At 40.9% G+C, this 26,760-nt stretch overlaps 2 protein-coding genes across 5 annotated transcripts in view; one reads left to right on the top strand and one right to left on the bottom strand.

Annotated features, from left to right (window-relative positions):
* CSNK1G1 (casein kinase 1 gamma 1) overlaps nucleotides 1–6,223 on the top strand; it is a 76,184-nt gene extending 69,961 nt beyond the window's left edge. For all 4 annotated transcript variants that reach the window (XM_075208217.1, XM_075208219.1, XM_075208218.1 and 1 more), the window contains one exon: nucleotides 4,253–6,223. In XM_075208217.1, the coding sequence (XP_075064318.1) occupies nucleotides 4,253–4,310 (58 nt within the window). In that variant the 3' untranslated portion in view covers nucleotides 4,311–6,223. The remainder of the gene's footprint in view (nucleotides 1–4,252) is intronic.
* Nucleotides 6,224–16,741: 10,518 nt separating this feature from the next.
* On the bottom strand, nucleotides 16,742–26,109 carry PPIB (peptidylprolyl isomerase B). Its single transcript, XM_075208216.1, has 5 exons — nucleotides 25,910–26,109; nucleotides 21,076–21,189; nucleotides 19,529–19,622; nucleotides 18,353–18,537; nucleotides 16,742–17,174 (listed from the first exon to the last, which is right to left on the bottom strand). The coding sequence occupies exons 1-5, from the start codon at nucleotides 26,042–26,044 to the stop codon at nucleotides 17,052–17,054; spliced, it is 651 nt and encodes a 216-aa protein (XP_075064317.1). The 5' UTR covers nucleotides 26,045–26,109; the 3' UTR covers nucleotides 16,742–17,051.
* Between the last annotated feature and the right edge of the window lie 651 nt (nucleotides 26,110–26,760).

Raw genomic sequence — 26,760 nt, 5'->3', positions numbered from 1 at the left:
CTTCGATCCTGGAGGATTGTGCGAGTTGTTTTTCCAGGGGTAGAGGTGAGTGTTCAGAGAGTCGTTTTGCGGGGTGTGTAGGGGGTCCAACGCGTTTCGTCCTTAGACTTCGTCAGGGATCCCTGACGAAGTCTAAGGACCCCCCTACACACCCCCGCAAAACGGCTCTCTGAACACTCGCCTCTACCCCTGGAAAAACAACCCCCCCACAGACCATTAGACGCATCCCTCACAGGAGGTACCTAACCACCACAATATACAGTGCAATTAGGGCTGTAAACAGGGCAAAGAGCTATAGACCCACACCAGCAAAAGAGCTATAACCTACACTAAGCCCAAGGAGTATATTGTTGGTACCACACCAGTACTGTGTTCTCCACACACCACCCCTGCCCCCCCCCCCCCCCTCTCTTCCTTTTTTTTTTTTTTTCTCCCCATCCCCCCCCCCCCCCCCCCTCCTCTCTTTTTCTCTCTTTTTCTCTCTTTTTTTCCCCTTATCTCTACCCAGGTTGCGCCACGGCACAAACAAAAAAAATTCTATGTGAGTAATCATTCAATTATCAGCATCTATATTATAACTTATTTTATTGTCAGCTTATCTAAATTTAAATTAGATTTAAAGCGCACAAAATCATCTTTACATAGTTTCTTAACCATGTGATTAAAAATAATCTCTGAACAAACAGAAGATTTGCATATAATACAGAGTTGCTATGTGTTCACTCCTGGCAGCTCTCTGAATTTTAGTTGTGAGGGAAGGGACATGTAGAAGTAGGAAGGCAGCACCCTTGCAAGGAGCATAAATGATGCCTCCGCCCTGACTCAGAAAAAAGCACAAGCAGTATATGCAAACATCCCGACTCTTACATTATATCAATTATTTTATTGATTTCTATGGAGAAACAAAACTGTTGTCTTTCTGCAGACGTCATTTGTAATAGGGATATCTACAGGCCGGTATGGGGTACTGCATCCCACGAACCACTTGCTGGCTGTGCTCTTTATTTAATTGGCACAGCAATGACTAGCTAGCCCTGCAAATGCCAGTACTAAAGACCACAGGCACCCATAGCCATTGCTGTCATTTTATTCAGTTCCTGTATCCCCAACCACAGCACACAGCATTCCTGCCTGGACAGGAGATCCAGTTCTGTGACCAGGACAATACTGACCATAATCACACACTACATATACATCGCAACTAGTGAGATGTGGTGTGTAGGTTTTGTTTTTAATTAGTATCATCACCCAATTAAGGTGATTATAAACAGTAATGTTTACAACTGACTTGTACATGTGTTTTGTGTGTCAGCAGCATGAAATACTAGTTGTGGCTACTTGCCAGGAACTGTTACAGTGAATAGGGAAGTGAGTGTATGTGATCGCCCTAGCATTTCAAGCACGCTTGATTCAGCGCAGATGTAGCATTAAAATTAAAAATATTGTGTATGGTGTTAATCAATACAAGAAGGCAACACAAAAAAGTAATAATTTTGTTAATTATTTGTAAGCCTTAGGCTAAAAGTTTCTGCCACCTTCCCCTTCCTTTCGACAATAACTTTCATTATTCCTGGCTAAGGTTAACATGTCCCTATACATTGCCGATTTGACAGGTCGGGGAGCCAACAGATGGCTATTGTGATGGATATAGATCCATTCTCGGACGGTAACCACACCTGTCCATGTAGGCCAGGTACGCTGTATATCCAGCCCTCTGCCCAAGCTTCAAACGGCTGGATCTTTCGTATTTTCCCAATACACATGTATTGTGTGTATATATAGAACCAAATTTGATAGTGATAGCTTTGTCTGCCCTAAATTATTGAATTATGAGATATTACACTCCATTGATCCAGTACTTACAGTTGTGTATTTTGACATTGCACATGTCATGCAAACAAGTGTCTGGGACATGGTAGGAGAAAAAAATGTAAATGCATAGATATCTTAACAATTATATACTGCTTAGAGGAGATGTGCTTTAAAAATTTTATTTAGCAGGTTAGACCCTCTTCCCACGACCCACTATCAGAATTGCAAATGGCCCAAGTGAATTACCCCTGCATTTCTGATGAGACTAACCCTTTTCTGCCTGTAACAGTCCATTGTCTGAGGCTGACTCCCCTCAGTGCAGTGTGCTGCTGAAGCTGGTAGGTGTGAGCATGTCTGGAAGACCCTGCCCTCCAGAACTCCCCCTAGGTTGTGCTTTTCAGAAGGAGAGGAAGGTTTATCTGTGAGCTAAAACGCTTGCTTTAGATGTAATTTTGTGTACTCTGTTCTGAAGTTTGCATTTAAAATGTGATCTTTAGTTGGAGAATTTATAGAGATTTGCAAGGAGAAATGTGGGCAGATATTTTTGTCATTCACACAACAAGCTTGCAGCCTTTCAGTTGCTCCCTTGGGACAGTTGCCATTATGAGTTAGAATCTCTGTTTGGAAATAAAGAACACTAAAACTCTGCATAGAAAGAAAGAGAAATGGTTGCGTTTGTCTTGTGTAGTCTTAATGCTAAATTGGCTTTGGTTTCCATTTAGAGTAATGTTCGCAAATTGATATTTTTTTGTCTAAAGAATCAATGAATGAATGAACTGAGTAATTTTATCAAGTGCTTCAGATATGCAAACAGGAAAGTCTATGTGGACGTTGCATCATAATCATAGTCCCCAGATAAAATCTACAGACATTTTTATTCAATTTCCAGCTCTGTTGTTTTTGGAAAAACATTCTAACTCCTCAGTTTATCTGCAACACTGAGAGTTAACTGTTTAGCAGAATAATGCAGCATTGTTGCAATAAAAATAAAACTTTGTCATGGCTGCCTGCCAAGGTTCACTGTAGTGAACAAGGAAGGAAGGTGAATTTGAGTCTAGAGTGCTGGATTTCCATTGAATATCTATGGTCATCTTCTGCTCACATAGTTTATAAATAGTTGTTTTTTGTTTTATTAAAATAAGTGTAATTGGAAACCCTTTCATGCGACCACTGCATGCTTTTTGGCAGTGATGCCTACGGTCTTGCGTGGGGTGTATCTAGCCTATTCTGAAAGGTTGCTTCAATGCTGATCTCACAGTGGATAATTCTGTACTGAATATAGAGAGATGGGAGTATACCTTGGTGGTGGAAGTACTGTTTGCTGCTTAGTATGATGTCAACAGGTAGGTGGTTAAGGCCAGTTTGAGCTTTTGCACACTGTTGATATTCAGGTCCCTTGCAAGTAAAGGGTGATATTTGTTTCTGTAGTTCATTATGTTAATGGGATTTTGTGCCTACAGATATCCTGTTGAAATAAACAGGCTATTGAAATGAATACCATGGGGATAAATAATTGTATTCTTTGGACTATTAGTGTTCTGTTTACTACAGGTTAATTTCATAATTTTTAGGTTGAAGAAAAGGGCCTGAGGCTTTGCCCTGCCCTGCAGAATCCATGGATCAGCATCTACATGTGATAGAGCGGTGTGATTTCCCCCCCTCCCCCCCCTCCTCAAAAGTTATAGCTTGGTATTATCAAACACGTGTAACACCTGCAGATACCCTTGTTTTTCTCAGCAAGAAACCTATATCTATCCTTTAACATATTTGCATCTCCTCATTTCCTTACAACAGTGAAGCTTCCTGATGAGCACGGTTTTTGTAATAACTTCATGTCTCCAGTGCATCTGAACATTAGACGCATTGAGGGTTGTATGGTACATAGATGTCATAGGGTTGAGGGAGACCACTTAGCTATGTTTGCAATGGGTGTGAGAAGAGCTCATAGTGACTGGGGTTATACACTTTTCACCCAAATTCCCAATTTGTCTGGTCAAGTTGTCTACTCTTTTCCACTGTCCCTGTATATTGTCTGCATGCAACACACTGGTGTATTTCTTGATCCTCCTCATTCCTACACTGTCTTACATGGTGCATTCAGTATTCATTTGTTTTTTGGTTTAGAAGGGCTGCAGTCAGGTTAGAAGACTTTTAACCTTTGCAGGGTTGCCAGACAGAAAAGCATGTGTCCACAAGAAATGTTATACCTAGAAAAGTTATGTCCTCCTATAGCATAATGTTTGAATACATAAGTGTGATTTTCAGGAATACACTTCTATTTATAAATTCTGGTATAGTTTAGTTCTTCTGCTACGCAAACATGAACACCTCCAGTGCAGACAGTTAGCAACAGTGAATGTTGAAAGAAAAGATAACTAGTTCACTGAAGACTTCAAGTTCAATTTCAGTCTCTGACCCCTTCTATTTCTCTCTTCGGCAGGTGCTGCTGTTTTTTTAAAAGAAAAAGGAAGAACCACTCTCAAAGACACCACAAGTGAACTCCCATAATCCTCTGGGGGAGGAAGCTGAGAATGGCATCTACATTGTCGCTGTGTCAATGACTCCAGGGCTTTGGGGGAGAGGATGTAGGCTCTACATGGTGTAAATCTCAAAGGAAACCAAACACCAGAAAATCGAATGTCGTCGGCTATAATGGAAGGCCGGCTCACAAATGGTTCTAGAGCAAGGTGCAATAATGCCGATCTCTCAGAGCCAAGAGTCCTAAGAGAAAGGGCGTGCCTGTGGCTCAGAACAGGGACTGTCAGGGACCACCCCTTCCCATTTATTTGTATTAAATATATTGGTTACTGCACTCCCTTATTGCTTGAATGCAGCAGCCCTTCACCCTCCTTTATAGCCATGGCTGGGGCTTGCATCTCAGCTCCCTATTTAGGGAACAGAAACTTGACTACTTTGTTTTAAGAATCCAGTTCATTCCCCCACCTTTTATTTTATTTTTATTTTTTTCTTCTCGTCTGACCCTTTTCTATCTCCTTAGAAATAAAGTATAGACTAAAGCATTCCACAGTAGATGGGCTGCTTCCTGCATGGGTAAATGCCTCACGGGGTCTGTGTTGCACTACTGGCTTTAAACTAAATATACCTTTTTGTAAGACGTGTACATTCTCCTGCTCTGCTGCACGTTCACCTCAGAGCGAGGCTTGGGCTCAGGTTTTAGGATGATGAAGCCTTGTCTCCCTGCTTAGCTTTATGTAAACAGCAGATCACAATTGATAAACTGAGGATAAGTATTTAGTATTGCTGCTTCATGGGAAAAGAAATTCAGACAGAAATTGATAAACTCACTAAATACTATTGGAATACCTCTCTATGCTTGAATTCCTACTGTCGATCATCTTACAATGTTAGACTTTTTAATAGGAAACATCACAATTCTTCAATCTGTTTAAGTATGGTATTGTAGACAATACCTTTCCTACAAAGCAAAACTTTATTTTGTTTTTCAGTTAATATGCAGGGTAACTAATGTTTCCCTGATCTATAGCATACACTGAGCTAGGCTGAAGAAAACTGTGAATTCATTACTTTTTTTATATATAATATAATATAATATATCTGTTTAATCTTTTAACCAATCAGAGCTGGTTCTAGGGTTTATTTTTCTTTAGATATGTGCAAGTCTTATCAATGCATTTGTGCAACAATGAAATCTAGGCATTCATGTAAATATAAAAGAAAGCAAGTCTCAAATTGCCATGATAATAGCAATTGGCCAAGTAAACTTAGGTTAAATTTGCCAGAATGTTAGGAATGACCGTGGTCTAATTTAGAGGTCAGCCAATCAAAGTTCTACATTACATTTCTGTTATCTTAACCCTGAGCTTTGAACCAGCTATGACTTCTAACCTTTTCAGTCTCAAGATTGAGGAATTACTCATAATCCAGCATCATGTAGGTTGTACTGCAGCTTGTTGACTATTTGTGAGCCTTTGATTGCCAGAAATGGTTATTCCTGATGCACTGAAGAGATTGGGATACCCGTAAGTGGTATGATAGAGGTTTCCCTACTGCTCCAGTGCCTTTTTTTTTATTTTATTCTGATCAGTCTTCATTTCAAACTTCCAGACACTGAAAACATTTTCCACAAGGATATGCCTCGTAGGATGCTTTACTATGTTTTTGGAGGTGAACCATGGACTTAAGTTAATCCTCCTTCCGTTTCCTACTCTTCCACATTGATGGATCACCCCCTCAGGAAACTTCCCATTTACCTGCAATGTATAAAGATCACTCTTTTTGTTTTTGTTTGTTTGTTTTTTTTTGTAATTTTTGTTTTTAAGGTATATTTAATTTAGAGTATTGCATTGCACTGTAGCTAGAAGGGGATTTTTTTTAAGCTGTTTTTGTGTTTCTTTTAAGGACTTTAATAAATGTTTGTCTGTTTAATGTTTCTGGTTGAGGAATGTGAGGTTACTACATTTTAAGGATATAAATTGGGGAGCGTTGAATGCATTTTCAATAGATTGAACTTTTTCAGGAGGATTGCAATAGGGCTGCACCGAAACAGAGAAGGGTGGACTGCTTATTATAAAACTGTTACCACATTAAAAAGTGCATTATGGTTCTATTTACAGTAAATGATATTTGAGCTCTCTGTACTTGGTGAAAATATGTTTACACTTAACAGCCTTCAAATTAGTTTGCATTTTGGTACAATCTGTTCATTCTACTCTCTTCTCCACATTAACCAGATAATACAAAATGTCCATGTTTTGGTACTGTACATACTGCACACTCTTGCCTGGGTCTGGTCCCTTGCAGTCAGTCATGTGACCATTGGTGGAGTTGACCAACTTTATTATTATGGGTTCATTATGCAATTTTAAAGCTAGTTAATGCTCTAAGTTGGATAGCTGAAAAAAACATGTATGAATGGACCTGTACACAACATTTTTTTTTTTTTGTTCCTGAAAGCCCTCAATTTGTTAACACTGTAGGCTTTAAAATTGACCTAAACTTTAACTCTTGGTACAATATGATTGAGTTAAATTTTCCTGTGTAGAAGTCCTAAAAAAACAAAAACTTCTATTTAATATATAAAACATTCATGAGCTTATCAGACATTAAGATAGCTGAGAGAGAGCTATTTTTACTTATGTATAATGCTTCCTGTTAGCCCACATGTAGAAAAGCATGATAATTGCTGGTTGGTAAGATTGATACTACATGCGATAATATACATCCTAGTGTGAAATGTGTTATCCTATTAAGTGATGAGGCCTAGGGGGTATATAGGTAATTGTACTGGAGTAAAACATAATGTTTCATTTTTCTTCTTTTTTTTCCCCCCCAAAAAGTGAGGAGATGAACATAACACATAAAGACAAAACAGAGAGAAGGGAAATAAAGGAGAAAAAATGAGGGGAGGGGGGAGAAGTAGAAACTCTTCAAAGATTCTGTAAATATTACTGAGGGGAATGCAAGTATCTGCCATAACAAACAAATAACCAGTCGAAGCAGCCATCTCCCACGGAACCCATTGTTAAATAGAAAAGATTCTTTATATTTTTTTATTTTAATTTTTTTTAATTTATTATGTGCCTCTTCGGCACTTTGGAAATATCTTTCACTGGAAATAGCATTACAGAATCTTGAGAGGTATATCAGTAACAAATTATACATATTAACACATGTGAGAGTGTTGTTGCACACTGACAATTCTTTCGCATTTGGAAGATAACTATCTAGCGTTATAGTCTAAATTAACGACATCTTCATAAGGAGAAGGGGGGGGGGAGATAATGGACAGAAAAAGAGGAAGAGGAAGAGGAAGGGGAGGGATGAGGAATTGAAGATTCATGTGTCAGATAGGAAAGGATTAAACTTGTCTAGCGGTCCCATTCCATACCCTATTTCTGCTAGTATTGAAGTGGTGATTGGTTATAATATGGAGACCAGACTTTATAGAAGGAGATGGAGGAGTCCCTCCTCCGTATGCTGGCGATGTGTTCCATCTGGTATGTATGCCAGATCCGACCACAGACCATTTGGAATGTTGGCGGTGTGGGGCTTTTCCAAGAGGCCGCTATTTGACATGTGGCTGCACTAATGATATGTCTAAGGAGTTTGTGAGCAGATTTAGTAAGGTCTGGGAGCGGCAGTGGTAACAAGATATGCTTAGGATCAGAGGGTATGGGAGCATTAAGGATTGCTGACGCTAATGTAAGGACTGCTGGCCAGAATGGATGTATCCTGGGACAGTCCCACCAAATATGTATAAAGGTTCCTGTTTGACCACAGTTTCTCCAGCAGTCAGTGCTTGTCTGTGGATATATAGTTTGTAATCTAGAAGGAACATGGTACCATCTATGAAGCAGTTCGTTAGCATTTTCTTTGAAGCGGACATTTATGGAGCAACGTGCTGTCCATTCATAAATATCCGACCATTCTTCCTGGTCTAAAGCAGTCCCTAAATCCGTCTTCCACTGCATTTGGAAGCGATCTTTAACATGCAAAGTATTGGGAAGTAGAGTATTATACAGAGTTGAAATAAGACCTTTCGAGGCTAGACCTGAAAGACAAAGATTCTCAAATGCAGTGGGTGTCCTGGATGACAGCTGAGCTTTGACCATTTGATGGTAATGCCTAACCTGCAGATATTGGTGGAACTGTCCCAACACAAAACCACACTGGTCCATCAAGTCCAAAAATTGTGGGAATATTGTAGTCTTAGTAATATGATTAATAGTAGCTTGCCCTCACCCGCCTACTTTGTATATATGGGATGAGATAGTCAGGGTGTGAAATCGGGGTTGGACCATAAAGGTATCAGAATTGAAGGAGTGGGAGAAAGAGATGCTGATCTATTGCATCGAGACCAAATTGAGAGTGAGAGGGCCAGAACTGGGTGGGATCGGGCTGGAATTGGACACTGCGATTGGGAGCCACCAAATAAATCTGATTTTATGTCTATCCAGATCCTGGTTCCGGGAGGGCAGTGCCATTGTACACACTGGGCCAACCATGCAGCGTGGTAGTAGTTGCGCAGATTGGAGAGGCCGAGACCACCTGCCTTGGGAGAGCATTGCAAAATGCGGGAATAAATCCTAGGTCTCTTATTTGACCATATGAATTTCATTATAAAGGTTTGTAATATTTTTAAAGTTGAGGGGGGACTCTAATAGGGAGAGTGTGGAAAAGGTATAGCAACCTTGGCAGCAAATTCATTTTCAGTGATGTGATCCATCCCACCCAAGATATAAGTTTATCCCATGACACCAGGTCTTTTTTAATACAGGTTATGAGCGGTGGGTAATTAGCTTGATAGATATTTCCACCTTTCTGGTGAGTGCTATACCCAGATATCTTATGTGGTAGGAATTCCAGTGAAAAGGGAAATGCAATTCTAGGGGGCATATTCAATTGTTGAATATCCCTGCGGTGTTAAAACTATTACCATTATTACGGTAATAGTAAGCTGGATTTCAGCTCGCGGCTCAGGAAGCTATGAGCTGAAATCCAGCGAGAAAACTACCTTAATGGTTTTTACGCGCATTATTACTGCAATAACTAATACAGATTTTTGGTGTTTCCGCCAATTGAATATGCCCGTAGGAGTTGTTTCAACTTAAGAGGAATGTGAAAATCTAGGATATCTGTTTTGGCTGTATTTATTCTTAAATTTGAAATCGTAGAGAAAATGTCAAGCTCTTGAAGTAGATTGGGAAGCGTATTTAAAGGGTTAGTGAGTGTAAGGAGAATATTGTCCTCGTAGAGAGCCATCTTGTGTGTGTTTTGAACCCAAATATCACCGGCATGGTTACCTTCAGACGAATTTCGTAGCCAGGGCTTCTATAACCAATGCAAATAGGAGAGGGGAAAGGGGGCACCCCTGTCGAGTCCCATTTCGTATAGTGAAAGATGGGGAGGAACATCCATTCACCTGGAAAAAGGCAGATGGGTTGTAATACAAGATATCCTTTTGAGAAGGTGGTCTTGAAAACCGAAAGCCGTTAAGCCCTGCATCATGAAGGGCCAGCCAACGCGGTCAAACGCTTTCTCGACATCTAGTGATAAGTGGAGAGAGTGCTGCTCCTTATCGTTAATATGTTGAATGAGATCTATGGTCCGCCTAGTATTGTCCGCAGCTTGCCGACCTGGGATGAATCCGACTTGGTCTGGGTGTACTAATTTAGGAAGCACTGAGTTAACCCTATATGCAAGAATTTTGCATATATCTTAAGATCAACGTTTAGTAGCGGGATGGGGCGGTAACCACTACAGAGGGAAGGATCAAGCCCTGACTCGCTGATGGGCATGGGTGTAAATGATCGGGGTCCCTGCACATACAGGTGTTTCTTTGTAGTTAGTGGGACACAGGTAATGTTACTTTGTGGTGCAGTGCAATAAAAGTCACAATAATTTGGGCGCCAGACCATCTCTATGATAAACTGAACTCTTTATTTACACTCCTCTTCCTCCAGCACGATAATCATAATGGTTGCAGCAATAAAGAAAAATATATACAGCTCCTCACTCTCCAGCACAGTTCTTAATGAGCAATATGAATATGGTTGCAAATATCTCATTACTCCTCCTGCACAGTTCTTAATGTTACCCAGATGTTATATAACATAAATCACATGTCTTGCAGATCACCCTTTCTGCAGGGGCACTCACATGGATGCTTACAGGCAGGCAGCTTCTTCTCAATGCAGCTCTGACACACGCTGTGTAACTCTCAACTGCAGCTCACCCCTCCTCTGCGGGGATGATGTCTCCTGTGGGCTCTGACACTTCACTCTGTGTTCTCTCAGCCTCAGGCTCTGACAATACAGCTACCATGCCTCTTGTAGCAACCCTCACTCCAGGGTCTCTTCCATGCGAAGTGTTCCCCTCTCTCTTGGGTTCTCTATAGTGACATGGAGTTCTTCCCCTCATCCAGGGCACACATTCCTTGCCCTGTCACAGTCACCGCACTCAGACTTCCAGGCAATGCTGGGTGATCCTGGAGCTTCCACCCCACTCTCCCTGGTCCCCAGCTACATCTCTCCTCTCCTGTGTCTTTTTTTTTTTTTTTTTTTTCTCTCTCTCTCTCTCTCTCGGCTCAGTTATCGCCATGGTAACCAGTTTATGTAACTTTTCATAAACTTCTAGCTTGCCCTCTAGCTGACCCCCTCCTGTATTCACTGAGGTGCAAGTATTTACTAAAACGCCACTAGGGAGCGTTACATTTGGAAGCAAAGACATGAAAACGATAACATTTGGTGAACGTGTAGACGGAAGGACAACCATGTAGCTGCCCGACAACTGCTCGACCGAGGCCCTGAAAGCACCAACTGACCTAGTGGAGTGAGCTGTAAGGCCCTCGGGAACCAGCGATCCCTAAGAAACTTTGCACCAATAATCCATCTGGCTATAGTCTGTTCTGGAGCTAGCCAGCCACATTTGCAAGCATAATACAGGACCAGGATACATTCTGTCTTGCAAACTGAAGGTGAGCAGTCCATATAGATCCGTAAGGCTCTGACCACATCCAACTCCAGCAGAAAACCCTGACTGTTGGATGGGAGATCTTGAGGCAATGCTGGGATAACAATATCCTGGTTAATGTGAAATTTTGACACAACTTTTGGTGGAAAGGAAGCCAGGGTATGCAGAACAGCTCTGTCATCATGGAAGATTAAAAAGGGAGCCCGACAGCAGAAAGCTGCCAACTTGGAAACACGCCATACCAAGGAAATTGACAACAAAAAAGAAACCTTCCAAGTGAGAAGCTTTGAAGAAAATAGACTCCAGTGGTTCAAACAGCAATTTCAGTAATGCAGTTAGAAACAAATGTAGGTCCCACGGAGCCAGCGGAGGAACAAAGGCTGGCTGAACATGCAGGACCCCCTAAAGAAAGGTCTTTACCTCTGGCAGCAGAGCCAGAACCTTTAATAATAAATTGACAAGGCCGACACATGTACTTTAAGGAATGCCATATACAACCCCTTATCCAGACTGTCCTGAAGAAACGCCAACACTCTGGCTAAACAGAAGGAAAAGGTCAGCACTCTTCTCTGCTCGCACAAACCCACGTATGACTTTCAGACCGATGGTAATATCTGGAAGACGTCTAGTTTCTGGCTTTGATCATGGTTTGAATAACACTACCCGGGAGACCCTTTTGTCTGAGAATTAAGGTTTCAACCTCCAGGCTATCAAAGCCAGCCATGCTAGGTCCCAATGGAAAAACAGACCCTGGCTGAGCAGATTTTCTCAGAGAGGAAGTTTCCAAGGTGCATCCATTGTCATGGCGAGAAGATCCGCGTCCCACAATCTCGTTTGCCAACCAGGTGCCAGACGAATGACCGTGACTCCTTCGTGCCTGATCTTCTTCAATACCTGGGGCAACATCAGGATTGGGGGAAAAAGGTAAACCAACCGGAACATCCAAGGAACAGTCATGGCATCCACTAGATACACTTGAGGATCCTGTGTCCCCACCTTCACATAATCTGGACGAACATCAGAGGGCGGGACCACTTTCCCAAGTAAATGGCATGCCGACTCAGGAAATCTGCTTCCCAGTTGTCCGTCCCTGGTATGAAGACCGCAGAAATTGCAGGAACCCTACTGTTCCGCCCCCACACCATGATTTTGGCAACCTCCGTCATTGCTAGGGGACTCTGGTGCCCCTTGTTGGTTGATGTATGTCACCGCTGTGTCTTCCCAGATTGAGATTACCTGCCCAGGTCCATCACAATTATGACATGCACGTTGTTGGTGACATATGGAAGAGCTGGGCTTCCACCTGTTGCATATTAAGATGATCTCGTGTTGGAAGAGGTAGGAGTGGAATCATGCAAATTGCACTGCTTTGAAACATGACACCCATCAGCTTCATGCACTAATGGATGGACACACGCTTGTGGACAACAGAGATTTCACCTGTTGTTGAATGATCCAGATATTTTATGGGGGCAAGAAGACCCCCTGGCAACTGGTGTTGAACAAGAGACCAAAATAAAACCATGCTTTGAGTGGTTATGAGGCTGGACTTATTGAAGTTTATGATCCAGCCATGAGACGGCAAAGTCTCTGCAGTCAGATGCAGATGGGACCGAATCAGAGAGGCTGAATTTGCCTTGATCAGGAGGTCGTCTAGATACAGCAGGACCGTTACCCCCTGTTGATGTATGAGTACTGCCCTGACTTTTAAGAACACCCTTGAAGCCGCTGCCAGGCCACAGGGCAGCGCTCTGAACTGAAAATGGACTGGTCCACCGCAAACCTGAGCAGGTTGTGGTGTCTCTGTCATATGGGTTTATGAAGGCAAGCGTCTTTGCTGTGCAAGGATGCCAAAAACTTGTTTGACGCCATTGCATTGATGAGAAAGGATGGACTCCATGCGGAAGCTTGGGACCCTCAAGTGAGCATTGATCGACTTTAGATTTAGAATGGGACGGTATGATAAGTCTGGTTTTTGCATGAGAAAGAGGTGTGAGTAAAACTCTCACACCCCCCCATTGTGCCTTGGGAACCGGTACAATTATCTCTGACCCCAACAGGGAGTGAATGGCTTGTTGAAAGGCCACCCTACTGGCTCTTCCAGGAAAGGAGTAACCGTGAAACACTGCGGAGGCATCCCCAAGAGATATGATGTATGCGCTCTGAACTACTCCTTTTTACCCAGACATCTGTGGTAGAACTGCACCACTGGTCCCAGAACGGCAGGAGACTGGCCCTCACCACCGCACTTCCGGAAAGAGGGAGGAGGTAGTCATGTAGGTTGCTTTTCTGTTTGATTTGGGCATCGCCCAGGCCAAGCTTGCCTACCTTGCTGCACCCCACCCTGGGGTACTGACCCTGGATCTGCCAACAAAATGAGTGGAAAAAAAGTCTACCCTTTATTTTGGGACCAGCCACTGGAAGAAATGCACTTTGTCCCCAGGGACCTGAGAAACTAATTTTTTTAAGGCTGAACCAAATAATGCTGAGACATTATACAGCAATGCCTCCATGCCCTTCTTGGATTTGGTAAGCAGCTCCCGAGATCTTAACCAGTGTGCATCTAACCACCACCGCCACGGAGAAGGTCCGGGTTAGTCTGTGACCTACGTCAAGCACCGCCTCCCCAAAAAACTCGGCTGCCTCCTTAATGTGATCAGCTAATGATAACAATTCAGCTCTAGGCACTCCAGGCTGAAGGCCATCAGTGAGGGGAATGGCCCACTTTTCCAAAGCTCTACTCACCCACGCTCCCGTCGCCACAGGGTGGAGAGATGCACGTGAAGCCAAATCAATGAATTTGAGAATGCCCTCATATTTCTTATCTGTGCCACCACCCTTGGACTTGGAACTTGTCCCTCTTTCTGACAGGGTTAGAGTGCAGAAATGAGAAACACAAGACCCGGTATAAAAACAGTCTAACAGTTTTTACCCACACTGCCAATTGTATACCACTATAGAGTATATAAGTGTGTATTATATGTGTGTGCGTAAAGTAGTACCTGCTATAGAGAGGAGTACTATACCTATACAGGAAACCTATAACAATCAATCAGATAATGCAGAAAGGATTGGATACAAAGGTCACTCAACATGAGAAGGGGACAAGCACACAGGCAGGTTTTTTTCCCCTCCAGGACACTCGTAACAGGCTCCGCCGAGGATGGTGAGCAGGAAGGAAATATATGCTGCTCTGAGAGAACCCCAGGAAGGAGTGTCTTCTCCCACTAGAAGCACCTCTTTCCATCTGTAAAAGGTGCCTGTATATCGTTAAAACTGGTAGGAGCTGTGCCCATCCGAGCCCCCTGCCAGTGAAACTGCCTCTCAATATAGTACCTGGAATCCATCGAGGTCTGTCCTCAGCCAGGCTTGTTGTGCATAGTTGTGGTCAGGGACCGCTGGCAGCTCCACATCAGCCCATTTGTGAATGGGGGACAGGAGTTGCTGCTCCGGCCCGCATGCTGTCCTGGTACAGCGCCGGATCCCCAATCACTATTGGAGTGACAGCAACTTTTCTGTTGGGAAACCCATGATCAGCCTAAGTAGAGGGGGAATGCGGCTGTAAGCGCCATCTGCGCTCTCCCTCCTTGCTGCGGTGTCCACTGCTAGTAATTATAAGTTAATAAAATAAAAAAAGCTAAGTGAAGTTATAAATGTACTTACTCCAGTGGCACTGAATAAAAAAACTGATGTCTGGTCAGAGAGAGAGAGAGAGAGAGAAAGGGGGGGGAGGGGAGGGGAGGGGTCATACATTTTATTTCTCGTCTTTTGAGCTCCTTTACACTGTCATAGTAATGCACTATTATGTTTTGCATGTTGTGCCTAATTAGGGGATAGCTTTACTTCCGCCCCCCCAATTTGTGCTGTCGGAGCTAAACTGTGTCAGCATCAGTTACTCACCATTTCCCTGCACACCGAGTCTACAACATCCTCTCCAGATGACACTGGGATCTAGAGTAAGACGCACATCTCTGTATACACTGCTAGCATAAGCAGATGTCTTCATGGAGCATGTAAATAGAGGCATATGTCCCCTCAACCACACACCTTGTCACTGGAAATCCAGCATCTTAGGTGCTACAGTAATGGAGCAGCCATTTTAGGCTGATTCATGGATGAACTGTGCAACTGGGGCTGGTTTTAGACTCTAGGAGGGACAGCATCGCATAGTTAAACCAGTCAAGAGAATGATCAGGTGTCCAATCACAATTTACATGAAAGCAGGATGCTCAGAGGATTTAGACCACAGAAAAGAGGCTGCAGATAACACTGCAGGAGCACGTGTTACGCCACGTAGTGTCAGACTGGCCCCAAATAGATTTTACATAATTTCCAGCAAAGGGTTAAAAAGCTGATCATGATTCAAGTTCCACATCAGGTAAAGTCTAAAGCATTATAAAAAACAAAACATTTATTGTATTTTCCTCATTCTACTCAATGGTACATTCCAGCAGCGACTATCAGGTGGTTGGAGAAAGTAGAGTGCTGCCCCTAGTAGCTAGTCCTCCTTTAACCCTTACTTAATAGGGGTACTTTAATGTTTTGTGTAAGTAATTGCTGTTTAGTTATGTTCTATTCCTCTGGATATTATTTCTTTTGGAATGCTCTTTAGTAGTATATTGATGCACTGAGATGAAAAGGTCCAAGTACCATGGGACTTCCTTTAGAAAAGTTACAAAAACTAATTTCCTCCAACATGACATACGGTCTCAGAAACATTTCCAATACAAAATCGGTACATTTGCAGTGATGTACATTGCACAATTAAAATTTATACAGTAAGTTACTTCTATGTGATCCAGCCACACTATACTTTTACATGATGCTTCCACTAGTTACTTTGGCAAAATTATTGGAAATCCAGAAAATCTCTCAAATCAGCTAATTCTCCCAAATATAGGAAGACTAAATATGTGTTCTTTATGTACATTATGATGCAACTGTAGTGCCTAAAAAGAGAACGATTTAACCAGTTTGTTTTTTCTCTTTTTAATCAGATGAGACTGCCTGGGGTCTCCCCCAGGTCAGTGTTTCCCAAGCCCAGTGCATGTTTTCCACCTCTCTCTCTCTGCTGGTGCACAGGTGTATTCATTAGACACGTTTTTTGAAAAATCCAGAGGTGCTCTAATTATTTCACCTGTGACCTGGAAAACCTGCACTGTTAGGGGTCCTGAGGACTGGGATGGGAAACTCTGCTCTAGATCATACTAATCTGGATCTAATAGCATCCGCCACACCAGCCACAATTAGATCCATGTTAAACTGTGTACAATAAATGGATGGCCAACAGCTGAACCCAATATAGCCAGGTCATTTATATGGGTAGCCTCCATTCTAGCAGACATTAACCATGGCTGAAAATAATAAAACCTGCCATTTGGTGACAAGTTGTGTGCCTGATCAGTGATAATTGTAGTCAACATGAACTGAAAAGAGAATATTTAGGAGAAAAAAATATAAAAAAAAAATCTCAGCATTCGTTTTATAGAAACCGTTTATTTCCATTACTTTCACACATTACTTATGTTTTCCCCCCAGTTTGGGCATATTAAACGTTAAGTGGGTGGAATGTGCAAGTCAATGTACTTTATGTTCCAAGAAACCCTGTTGGATTGACACATGTTTTGGTCACTAACTCAGTTCTGAGCTACACAGAAGGCCCCGTACAAGTTGTAAAGAGCTTTGTGCCAGTCATTATGGAACAAAGGCAACTGATTCAACAGATTTTCAGGCTCCGATTTATCCAGTGATGAAAGTTTCCTGGCTGAGTGGGTACTACCATTTGGTTACTCTTTAGCAATGCCAAATGGCTTATCCACGTCAATCTTTCCACAGTCTACAATTACCACATCTTTAAGAGGCTTGTCTCGTGCATCTGTCTTGGTGGCTTCAATTTTTCTCACAACATCCTGGGGGAAAAAAAAAATAATGGAGAAATGCAAAAAATATTTTAAGAAAGTGAGACTTTAAACACTTTGTTAACCTTTTCATCAATCAGGTTTTAATAGCACAGCAACCTGACTATCAGTCACAATGGCATCATGTGGAAAGCAGCTAATACTGTTCACAGATTACTTCCAAGACATTGTTTAAGAGAATTGTGCAATGATTCCTATGGTCACTTTTGCTCCTGGCACTGTTACCGCATGTACTCGTTTAGGTTTGGCAAACGGGAAAAAGTCATTAGAGGCAAGTTTAAACTGTATGGAACATATTTTCCATAAAACTGGGGGCATGCTACCAATTTAAGCTCTCAAACAATGCATAAAAATCACATTGCTCCTCCCTCATTACATCACCAATGAAGAATAAAAAAAGAATCATGTACACTTCAAGTTAGCATAAAAGAATTAAAGTTCTTTGAGCTATTTTGCTCATATACAAGTCAATTTACAAACATTGCGCAAATGGAGAGTAAAAGCATATAAAAACGAGTTTCACCTTTTTTTTTTATTTGAATTACAGATAAAAGCCCGTCTCATTGTTTGCTAAGGGTTACAGCACATGTACAACTTGCAGTGTTATTTACTAACACTCCATGTGAGGGAATTAAATTCCCTGCATTGTGGTAGTAACAGTCAGTGTTCTTTAAAACAACACATTAAGATTTTTATGGTACAGATATATCAACCATATACTGAATAGTGTAAACTTATGCAATTTCAGCACACATGCTACAACGGGATACTTTTTTGGGACAAATTTTCCAACTGTCCTGATTGCAATTTCATGTAATCCAATCATATATTGTATCAAATTGTACAGTTCACCCACCTCACACATTACAATGTCAGTACAATTCAATCAAAGAGTAGATTGAATGTAACGTATGTGGGTACCATACCACCCACCACTGCTGGTGTCAAAAAGCTTACATTTCTATTATAGGAAGAACAAAATACATATACAATTACTGGCATGTAAGGCTTAAAGAAAAGCACCATTAAATTATATGTGTATAACTGGATGATTTAGTCTCGGTTGTTCATAAGTGTACCAGTATAATTAGTTATATAATTGATTTTGAAGTCAATTCATATTATCACACACAGAAATATGTAAACATTTAATGACCAAAATGTCTTACCTCTCCTTCCAAAACTTTACCAAACACCACGTGTCTTCCATCCAGCCAAGTAGTCTTAACAGTGGTGATAAAAAACTGAGAGCCATTTGTGTCCTTGCCAGCGTTAGCCATGCTCAGCCAAAGGGCGCCGTAGTGCTTTAGTTTAAAGTTCTCATCTGGGAATCTATCCCCATAGATGCTTTTGCCTGGATTAGAGGAGGTAAAAATAAAATAAAACACAAACTTGTTATAGGATTTATTATCGACGAGTGTGATGCTGCTGTAAGCCTTTCAATAACTGATGGTATAGAATGCTTCACACTACTTGACAAGTGGAGATTCTAAAGTCATTTTCATGCTTCTTATATTCTATAGAAATAAATGTCTAACTACACTTACCATTACAGAAAAGATTTTTACAGGGGGGGCGGCTAATAAAGGAAGTTCTCAAAAATAATATTGCTAAATAGACAGGCAGCAATGTTATGCATAAGTATTTTGCTGTGCTTGGAAACTGCTGAATGAGACCATGAGGAATGAAAACTGCTCAGTCTGTCCACTATTTGGGTCATGTAAAACTTGGAAATTCTATAGCAATATAAGTGTAGAGTAAAAACAGCATACAGGTAGTTTATTCAGACACACACTACAGATTCTATGGGGCATATTCAATTGTTGGCGTTATAGCCAAAATTCTTGGGGTGCGCGCACCATTACCGTCAATACGGTAATAGTGAGCGTAAATACCGGTACTACGGTACTTTTCTCGCTGGATTTCAGCTCGCGGCTCAGGGAGCTGCGAGCCGAAATCCAGCTTACTATTACCGTAATACTGGTAATAGTTTTACTACGGCAGAAACCGGACAATTGAACATGCCCCTATGGATGTGTTCCAGTTTTGAAGTCTCTCCAGTGCTTCTGATGCAAAAAAACTCCACATACCTTTTTATAAATGCCCAGCTTTGAAGCTTGGCCAACACTAGGGCTAAATACATCAATCAGTGGTTATCTGAAACAGACTATTTTCAGCGATTTGCCATCAGTATTTAAACAGTAATGTCTAGTTGTATAATCATACGATTGACACTACCTGCAATGTACTGATGAGAAATGTAGACTAAGCGCACCACGCAATAGTGTGCAATTACACAAACATGCACCAAACACAGACAAAATATAAAAGTAAAACAGACTGACCTCCAGTACCATCACCCCTTGTGAAATCCCCACCCTGGATCATGAAGTCTTTTATCACACGGTGGAACTTGCTGCCCTTGTAGCCAAACCCTTTCTGAAAGGAGATAAGTAGGGATATGATTTGTCACCTTTTTCAGATGCCATGTGTAATATTTGCAATTAATGCTTTTTGCAACAGACTAAGTAAAAAAAACAAACAACAACTAAACTGAAATCAGCAAGGAAGAAGGTCTTTAGTCCAAAGGTGTTCAACCCAAATCACTACTACTGTGATATTGCAGGCCGAGACCATCTGTATGGTATATTCTTTTAAAGATGGCTAAATAGACAGTTGTATGGCCAGACTAAATGATTCACTCAAATTCAAGTGAAAAAATATTAACACAACCGTGAATACAAAACTGAACATGACATGCTGCGCATTCAGAAATTACCATTTGCTGAATTTAACAGTTTGACAGCAAAATGAAAAAAAAAAAAAAAGTGTGAATGTGGCATGGGAAGAGTGTGAATGTGGCATGGGAAGAGTTAGGGCTCTGTTAAGGTGTCAAAACCTGGCTGCCTTAGATTTTAAACATAAGCCAAGTGCAGAAAATTTTAATTTAATGTACTATGATTGAGCAGCATTTCCTTTACTGAAGTTTTAAATGTGTGTAAAAACATTACAGCTGCATTTTATATTAAGAATATGACCATTGCAATGAAACCCCCCCCAAAAAAAAAAAAACAACCCCCACAAAACAAAATAGGTGCATTTAATGTTCAATTATAAACATGACCCCCCGGGGCTGATGCATAGTGGGACGTACACTAGTTGTGTAGCATATCTTGAGTGAGACTGTTCTTTGGATGCTCAGAAAGCGAACACAAATTTACCTATATAAACTACCTGACACTTACATCCGCCCGCACTGAAGAACTGAAGAGCTGTCCTTGTGTACGCCTTCACTTTAGTCAAACTAGGGGCATAGGCTTCCAATGAATCTGAAGATGTGCACAGCACGTTATGTGGGTGGAAATATGCTGGTTTTCCATGCCATTTTTGGGAGAGTTATTTTGCAGCCAATTCTGCATCAGCTCCTTAATATGCAAAAGTTTACTTAGGTTTTTTTTTATTATTAATTAATTATTTTTATTATTATTATTATTATTATTATTATTATTTTAAATGTAGCCCTAATTTTAGCCAAGAAAATGTTTTTTCGCCCACAGCAGAACTACATACAGCTTTGTAAAAAAAAACAAAAAAAACAAACAAAACCAACCAACATTTTTTGCTCTTTCATTAATGGGTAAATGGGAAGGGGGGACGACACATCAGACCTACAATCTTAGCATAGCGCTCTGAATGTGAAAGGTGCTGTAATGTACATACCGAGAAGGGGAAACTGGATAATGGAAATATTTTTATTTAAAACAGCAATAATTCGGTCATAACAAAATTACGTTTCCCTTACTAGCAACTTCCCTTAAACTGAGAGGATTAAGGTGCCTCCACACAGGGCAAAGTGTGAGACACTGCATCACAAGTGTCATTCAGGACTCACCTCTCCAGTTGCCAGGGCAACAAAGTTTTCAACAGTCTTGGGAACAGTTTTTCCAAAAAGGCCAATCACTATACGCCCGACATCTTCATCTCCAATGTGAACATCAAAGAACACCTGCATAGAAGGTCATGCAAACAAACAGGTCAGTTTCACAGATGATGTACTGTTTGAAATGGCAGGGAGAGGTTGTGAGAGAACAAAAGAACATCAATCCTTGACATTAACATCCTACAATTTACTATACATTAGAGTGAACAATGGGATTTTTGTACTTGTTAAATCCTGTTCTCTGAATCCAATGGGGGACAATGGAATACTGGGTTATAGTGTGCTGAAGCAGGATATATTTCTTCTTTAAATAGCAAGTTATTTCTAAGCATGCATCGGATAGTGGATTGGTCTTATGGTTCACCAAAACAATGGAATAAAAAGACTTCTTTCCATTTCATTATGGAGAGTGCCATTAGTTACATTTGAATTGAATTAAAAGCTTAATATTTTTTATTTTCTTGTTTTATTCCATTAAGAAGCCTCCAAAAATGTATATTTAGTTGACATTTTCTAATTGGTCAAAAAACTTGTTTATATACAAGGTCAAAATTGTTATTAATTTGGAAACATACTGAATATTTAAAAAACAAAACACTGCTATGACTCCTCAAAAGTAAAATTGTTGCATAACATTTTGAATAGTTTCTGAATATGCTTGTACCACTATCAGTTACTGTTCAGAGCAAACGTAATAAAGGGAATATGTTGTTTTTATATACTGGATTGAGCGTTCTTTGCAGAATAAAGCTGGGTACACACTACAGGTTTTTGTCCAATAATTGGACAAATCAGCTGACATCCGACTGTTTGATCAGATATCATGTAGTGTGTATACTTACACAATGATCTAAAGTCGCCCCAAAGTGCCGATCATCGTGTCGTTTGGTTGGTCGTACTGTTTAATTTTTGCCGACCAATCACCTTCCAATCCTGCAGTGTGTATGAATTCACCCGACTATCGGCCAATAATGTATCTCAGAGTGACAGGTCTCATTCACCTTGTCCACGGTTTCTGTCAACTGTCTGCAGCTGTTTCGCTTTAGAGAAGAGACCAATATCGATGGTACGGGCTGCTCCCCCCCTCTCTCCCCCTGCACATGTAGTCTTAACCCTCTGTGTGCTGGCTGGAACGGATAAGATTAGTGCAGTATGAGATTAGAGCAGCATCCGTTCCTGGGGTTAAGCTTCAGCTGCCGGAGATAAAGCTGTCACACTGAATTTACGGCCAGCTTACAGTTCTGCACTAGGCACAGTGCCGTGTCAAGACAGGCTGCCCAATACAATTACCGGGCTGAATGTCTCAATGAATTAAAAACTGAGCTGTCACTACCTTGCAGCCGATAATTTTGACAGATGAAGAGCAGATTTCTGATGATAATCGTGTATAGTGTGTACACGTCAATCGGTATGCTGATCGGGATTTTTTTTAATTTATTCTGTCATTGGTATATCGTTAATCGTTTACTTTACTGTAGTGTGCACCCAGCTTAAGGAGGATCTCTATATTTAGATATCTGCTTGTTTCAATCAATCTTAGGAACTCCCGAGTCCCAGCACATCAAACTTTAATTAGACTGCTGTATATATAGACAACCGACTCAGCAGTAAATGAGAGTGTTTTCAGTCTTACGGAATCTTCGTAAACTCTCCAGGGGGTAAATTTATCAAGCTGCGGGTTTGAAAAAGTGGATATGTTGCCTATAGCAACCAATCAGATTCTAGCTGTCACTTTGTAGAATGTATTAAATAAATGATAACTAGAATCTGATTGGTTGCTGTAGGCAACATCTCCACTTTTTCAAACCCACAGCTTGATTTATTTACCCCGAGGAGTGCTCCAACTGGAGAGTGAAGCAATTTATGAGGCTCATTGGCCTTTTGTTTAGAATGCACACTCTCCTCTGCAATAACTCTGGAGAATGGCACAAATATGATTGTAAGCTCTATGATGATAATCAAATTACTCTTTCCACTTAGCCACTTCTACAGTGAATGTGTTGAATGGTTTATTAAACAGATGTATAACAGAAGCAATATTAAAAATAGATATAGAGAACTCTTATTTTGTTGCCTCAGTAGTGGATCTGGATATTACCCATCAATCCATAACAAAATAGATAAACAATATAGGGTACCACACCTATAGGCACTACACAGTGGGGAAATAAATACAGTTCAATATATACTTATTGTTGCAATATACAATATAAAGTAACAGAATGTCTATAAAGTTCAGTTCATAAAGATATTTCCATAGAATATTTTCATCAAGATGATCTCATTCAGTATCCATATTCATAAAATTGGGACATGTGAAGAGACAAGGGGAAAACAAAAATCCCATAGTGCATTATCTTTCACTCCAATTTATTTACATAATAAAAAACAACAAAATCTATAAAAACATTCACAAATCCTTAAGTAGTAGATATTGGCCGCCTACCAGAAAGGACCGATGGTCTGCGTGTTGTAATAAGTCTTTAATTCTGGATCTCCTTAGAGGGTGATCGCTCATCAGGTGATTGTAGTTTTGGCTGTCCAATCACCTGATGAGAAGCGATCACCCTCTAAAATGATCCAGAATTAAAGACTTATTACAACACGCAGACCACCGGTCCTTTCTGATATCTACTACTTAAGGATTTGTGAACATTTTTATAGATTTTGTTGTTTTTTATTATGTAAATAAATTGGAGTGAAAGATAATGCACTATGGGATTTTTGTTTCCCTTGTCCCAATTTTATGAATACAGATACTGAATGAGATCATCTTGATGAAAACATTCTATGGAAATACCTTGATGAACTGAACTTCATAGACATTCTGTTACTTTACAATGCAACAATAAGTATATATTGAACTGTATTTATTTCCTCGCTGTGTAGTGCCTATAGGTGTGGTACCCTATATTGTTTATCTATTAAACATATGTGTTTATAGTTAGAGTTCAAGCTTTTAGAATAGAGAGAAAAAAAAAATTGTCCTTTGGATGAAACTGTACACACAATTATTTGAAACAAATGTCTCAATCAGTTTCAGAGTAAAAGGATATAATTAAATTAGGAACATATATATTTTTAAAATTTAATACACACTTGCAAGGATTAAACAGTGAATATGTTAGTAAATAAAGAAGGGAGGAAGGAGAGAAGACGGGAAAAAAAAAGGATGGAGAAAAGATCTGGGAATCTGGTCTTTGCAGAGGAAAGACTGGTCATATGTGTGGTATTGTAGCTATAGAATTAGTGGGACTTGTATTTAATAATAGTACACATGTCTGCTTCAATACTACATCTAAGATATACTGGCAAAATTGTACTGGAAATACAGGGAGACTTACCTGTGTCTCCTTTAACAGATCATGGACTTCTAAACAACTTAAGATATTACGCCAACAGCTTTCATTCACCTTTTTAACTTGTAACCTTTATTTCCACATAGAAAAATGTGCTTAACAAAAAATCATGCCCTCTGGCCAATTATGTCTGACCCTGCTCTGCTGCGTGATTCTCAAGTTATTCTGAATAAGTCAGCCACTGATATCCTGCAAGTCACAGCAAGTATTTACAAGGGAAAATTAACTATGCATTTGTGGTGTTCATTCATAATGTTTTTAAACAGCTTTGCAGTGTTGTCAGGATGTGCTACCACAAGTCTGATGCTTTACTAAGGAGACAGTGACCTAGAGATCATGAAAACTCTAGCACTGGGCGAGAAGTGTGTCTATCTGCCATGCATGCATTCTATTGTTTGACAGGTGAATAGAGGCGAGATGAAAGTTCACATAGGTATGGTCTCTATGAAGACAATCAGTGAAGCGTACACAGGCTTTTTACTAAACATAGGCAACAATTTGTGACATTACCATGCAAGCTGCAGTAGGAAATGGATTCTGGGTAAGGGATGTTTGGGAAAAAGAATGGCAAGTAGTGCTCACTGAAATCAATTAAAACTCATAGCTCAGGCTAACATTTGTCCCATTCTCCCAGGACGATCCACTTTTCCACCAAAAGGTTCAACTTTCAATACTTATTTCCCCCACAAAGTTCTTTATCTTCATACACCTGAATTAGTAGAACATGCCGAATCAGGTCTCCATTTTTTATTACCTGATTTATAACCTCTAAGTACAGGCAGGATTTTATAGAATAGGGGAACTTCAGGACAATGGGGAACTTCAGGACATGTGGGTAGTGTCCTAGTCATGCACAAATGGCTAGCAGATTCTTCTGCAGCTGAGAATTGTTACAGCTAAACAGATGGTGCTGGAGCTGGAATTGGCTGAGTAGTGCAAAATTTTGCTGTGTAGAGGGCAGTGAACCAATTCTGAACTATTTTTTTAGTGCTTTTACAAATTTATTGCCCTAATAATTTCTATTTCAACACTTAGTGTGTGTGTGTGACATCATTCTGCTGCAGTTATCCAGTAGAGGTTGGCTGTAGGGAGATTGTGGAAGATCTCCAACCGTTATCACTACTAGACTAGATAGAATAATCATATTTAAGGAGTGTTATTCATGTGACCCATGTATTAAACTCATAATTGTACGAAGTAGACATTGTGTGCATAACTACAGTCTATGTTCCCAAATACCCTTATTATTATGTCCACTGTCATAACTTATGGGTGTAGTAGTTGTTACAAGGATAAGAGAACTCTGAGACCAAGCTACTAAAAGTACACCATAAAGACTATGTAGCTGAAGCAACGTGTATGGATCATGGCTAAGACACAGGAGTAACAGGCATCCGACCCATGTCCTGCCATTGGCCACTTATTACCTTGGCTGTGACCTTGGGTCCCTTCTTCTTCTCATCTGCCTCGGAGGCGCTGGGGAAGAGCAGGAAGATAACGGAGCCCGCGATGAGGGCAGCGGCGAACAGCAGCTTCATGTTTCTCTCCAGCAGCCGCAGCATCAAAGACGGGAACGGGCCTAGGAGCGGGAGAAGAAGAAGCACAGCGCATGTGACGTCACAGCGACAGGGACGATACCACTGAGCCTCAAACATAGGGGTGACATTCTTCTGTGTCGGGTTCTGACAATTTACATGTATTGAATTGCCACGTATGTAAGGAAAGCAGGGAGTGGACTCGTCTAAAAAAAAGAGCTTTGTCTAGTCTCAGATGAGGGGCTAAAGTATTGCCAGATGGGGTATTCATTACTGAGGGTACTCGTCGTTTTCCAGTGTTTTGATAGCATCACATATTTGTTGTTTCAGTACATGCTTAAACATCAATGTAAAGGTCACTGGTGCTAGGACTATACCATGTAGCTACAACCCCCATGCAATGTGCCACGTTACGATTCTGGCATTGGTGAACAAAGCAGCCAATCAGAGGCAGACAAGCCAGACACCTTGGCCTATGGTAGTGAGAAGGGGCGTGCAGTGGCGCTGGGTGTGACGTGGAGATATATAACACCCGGTGCCAGCGCTGTACCGTTATCTCAGCCCCTGTCTGCTTATTGTAACCGAGCTGCAGGGTCACTGACGCCAGTCACTGAATCCGGAACAAGCCCCGGAATGCCACTCAGTGCGCGGTGGGAATTATTTCCCGGCAGACGTTCACTGCCCTGTCTTTATTATATCGCTCAACGCTAATTGCTAAGTGGTTGCTGGGGCTGTCAGTCTCA

Source organism: Mixophyes fleayi, chromosome 4 (genome assembly GCF_038048845.1).
Source record: "Mixophyes fleayi isolate aMixFle1 chromosome 4, aMixFle1.hap1, whole genome shotgun sequence".
NCBI classification, from domain to species: domain Eukaryota; kingdom Metazoa; phylum Chordata; class Amphibia; order Anura; family Limnodynastidae; genus Mixophyes; species Mixophyes fleayi.
The sequence above is the reverse complement of the archived record's forward strand: the minus strand, read 5'-3'. Positions and strand labels throughout refer to the sequence as shown.

Excerpts from the sequence above, each read along its gene's own strand:
- PPIB (XM_075208216.1), bottom strand. The coding sequence starts at position 26,044 with ATGCTGCGGCTGCTGGAGAGAAACATGAAGCTGCTGTTCGCCGCTGCC. Across the intron at positions 21,190-25,909 it reads GACCCAAGGTCACAGCCAAG|GTGTTCTTTGATGTTCACAT; the intron begins GTAATAAGTGGC and ends CCTTCTATGCAG. Across the intron at positions 18,538-19,528 it reads AAGGGGTGATGGTACTGGAG|GCAAAAGCATCTATGGGGAT; the intron begins GTCAGTCTGTTT and ends CCTCTAATCCAG.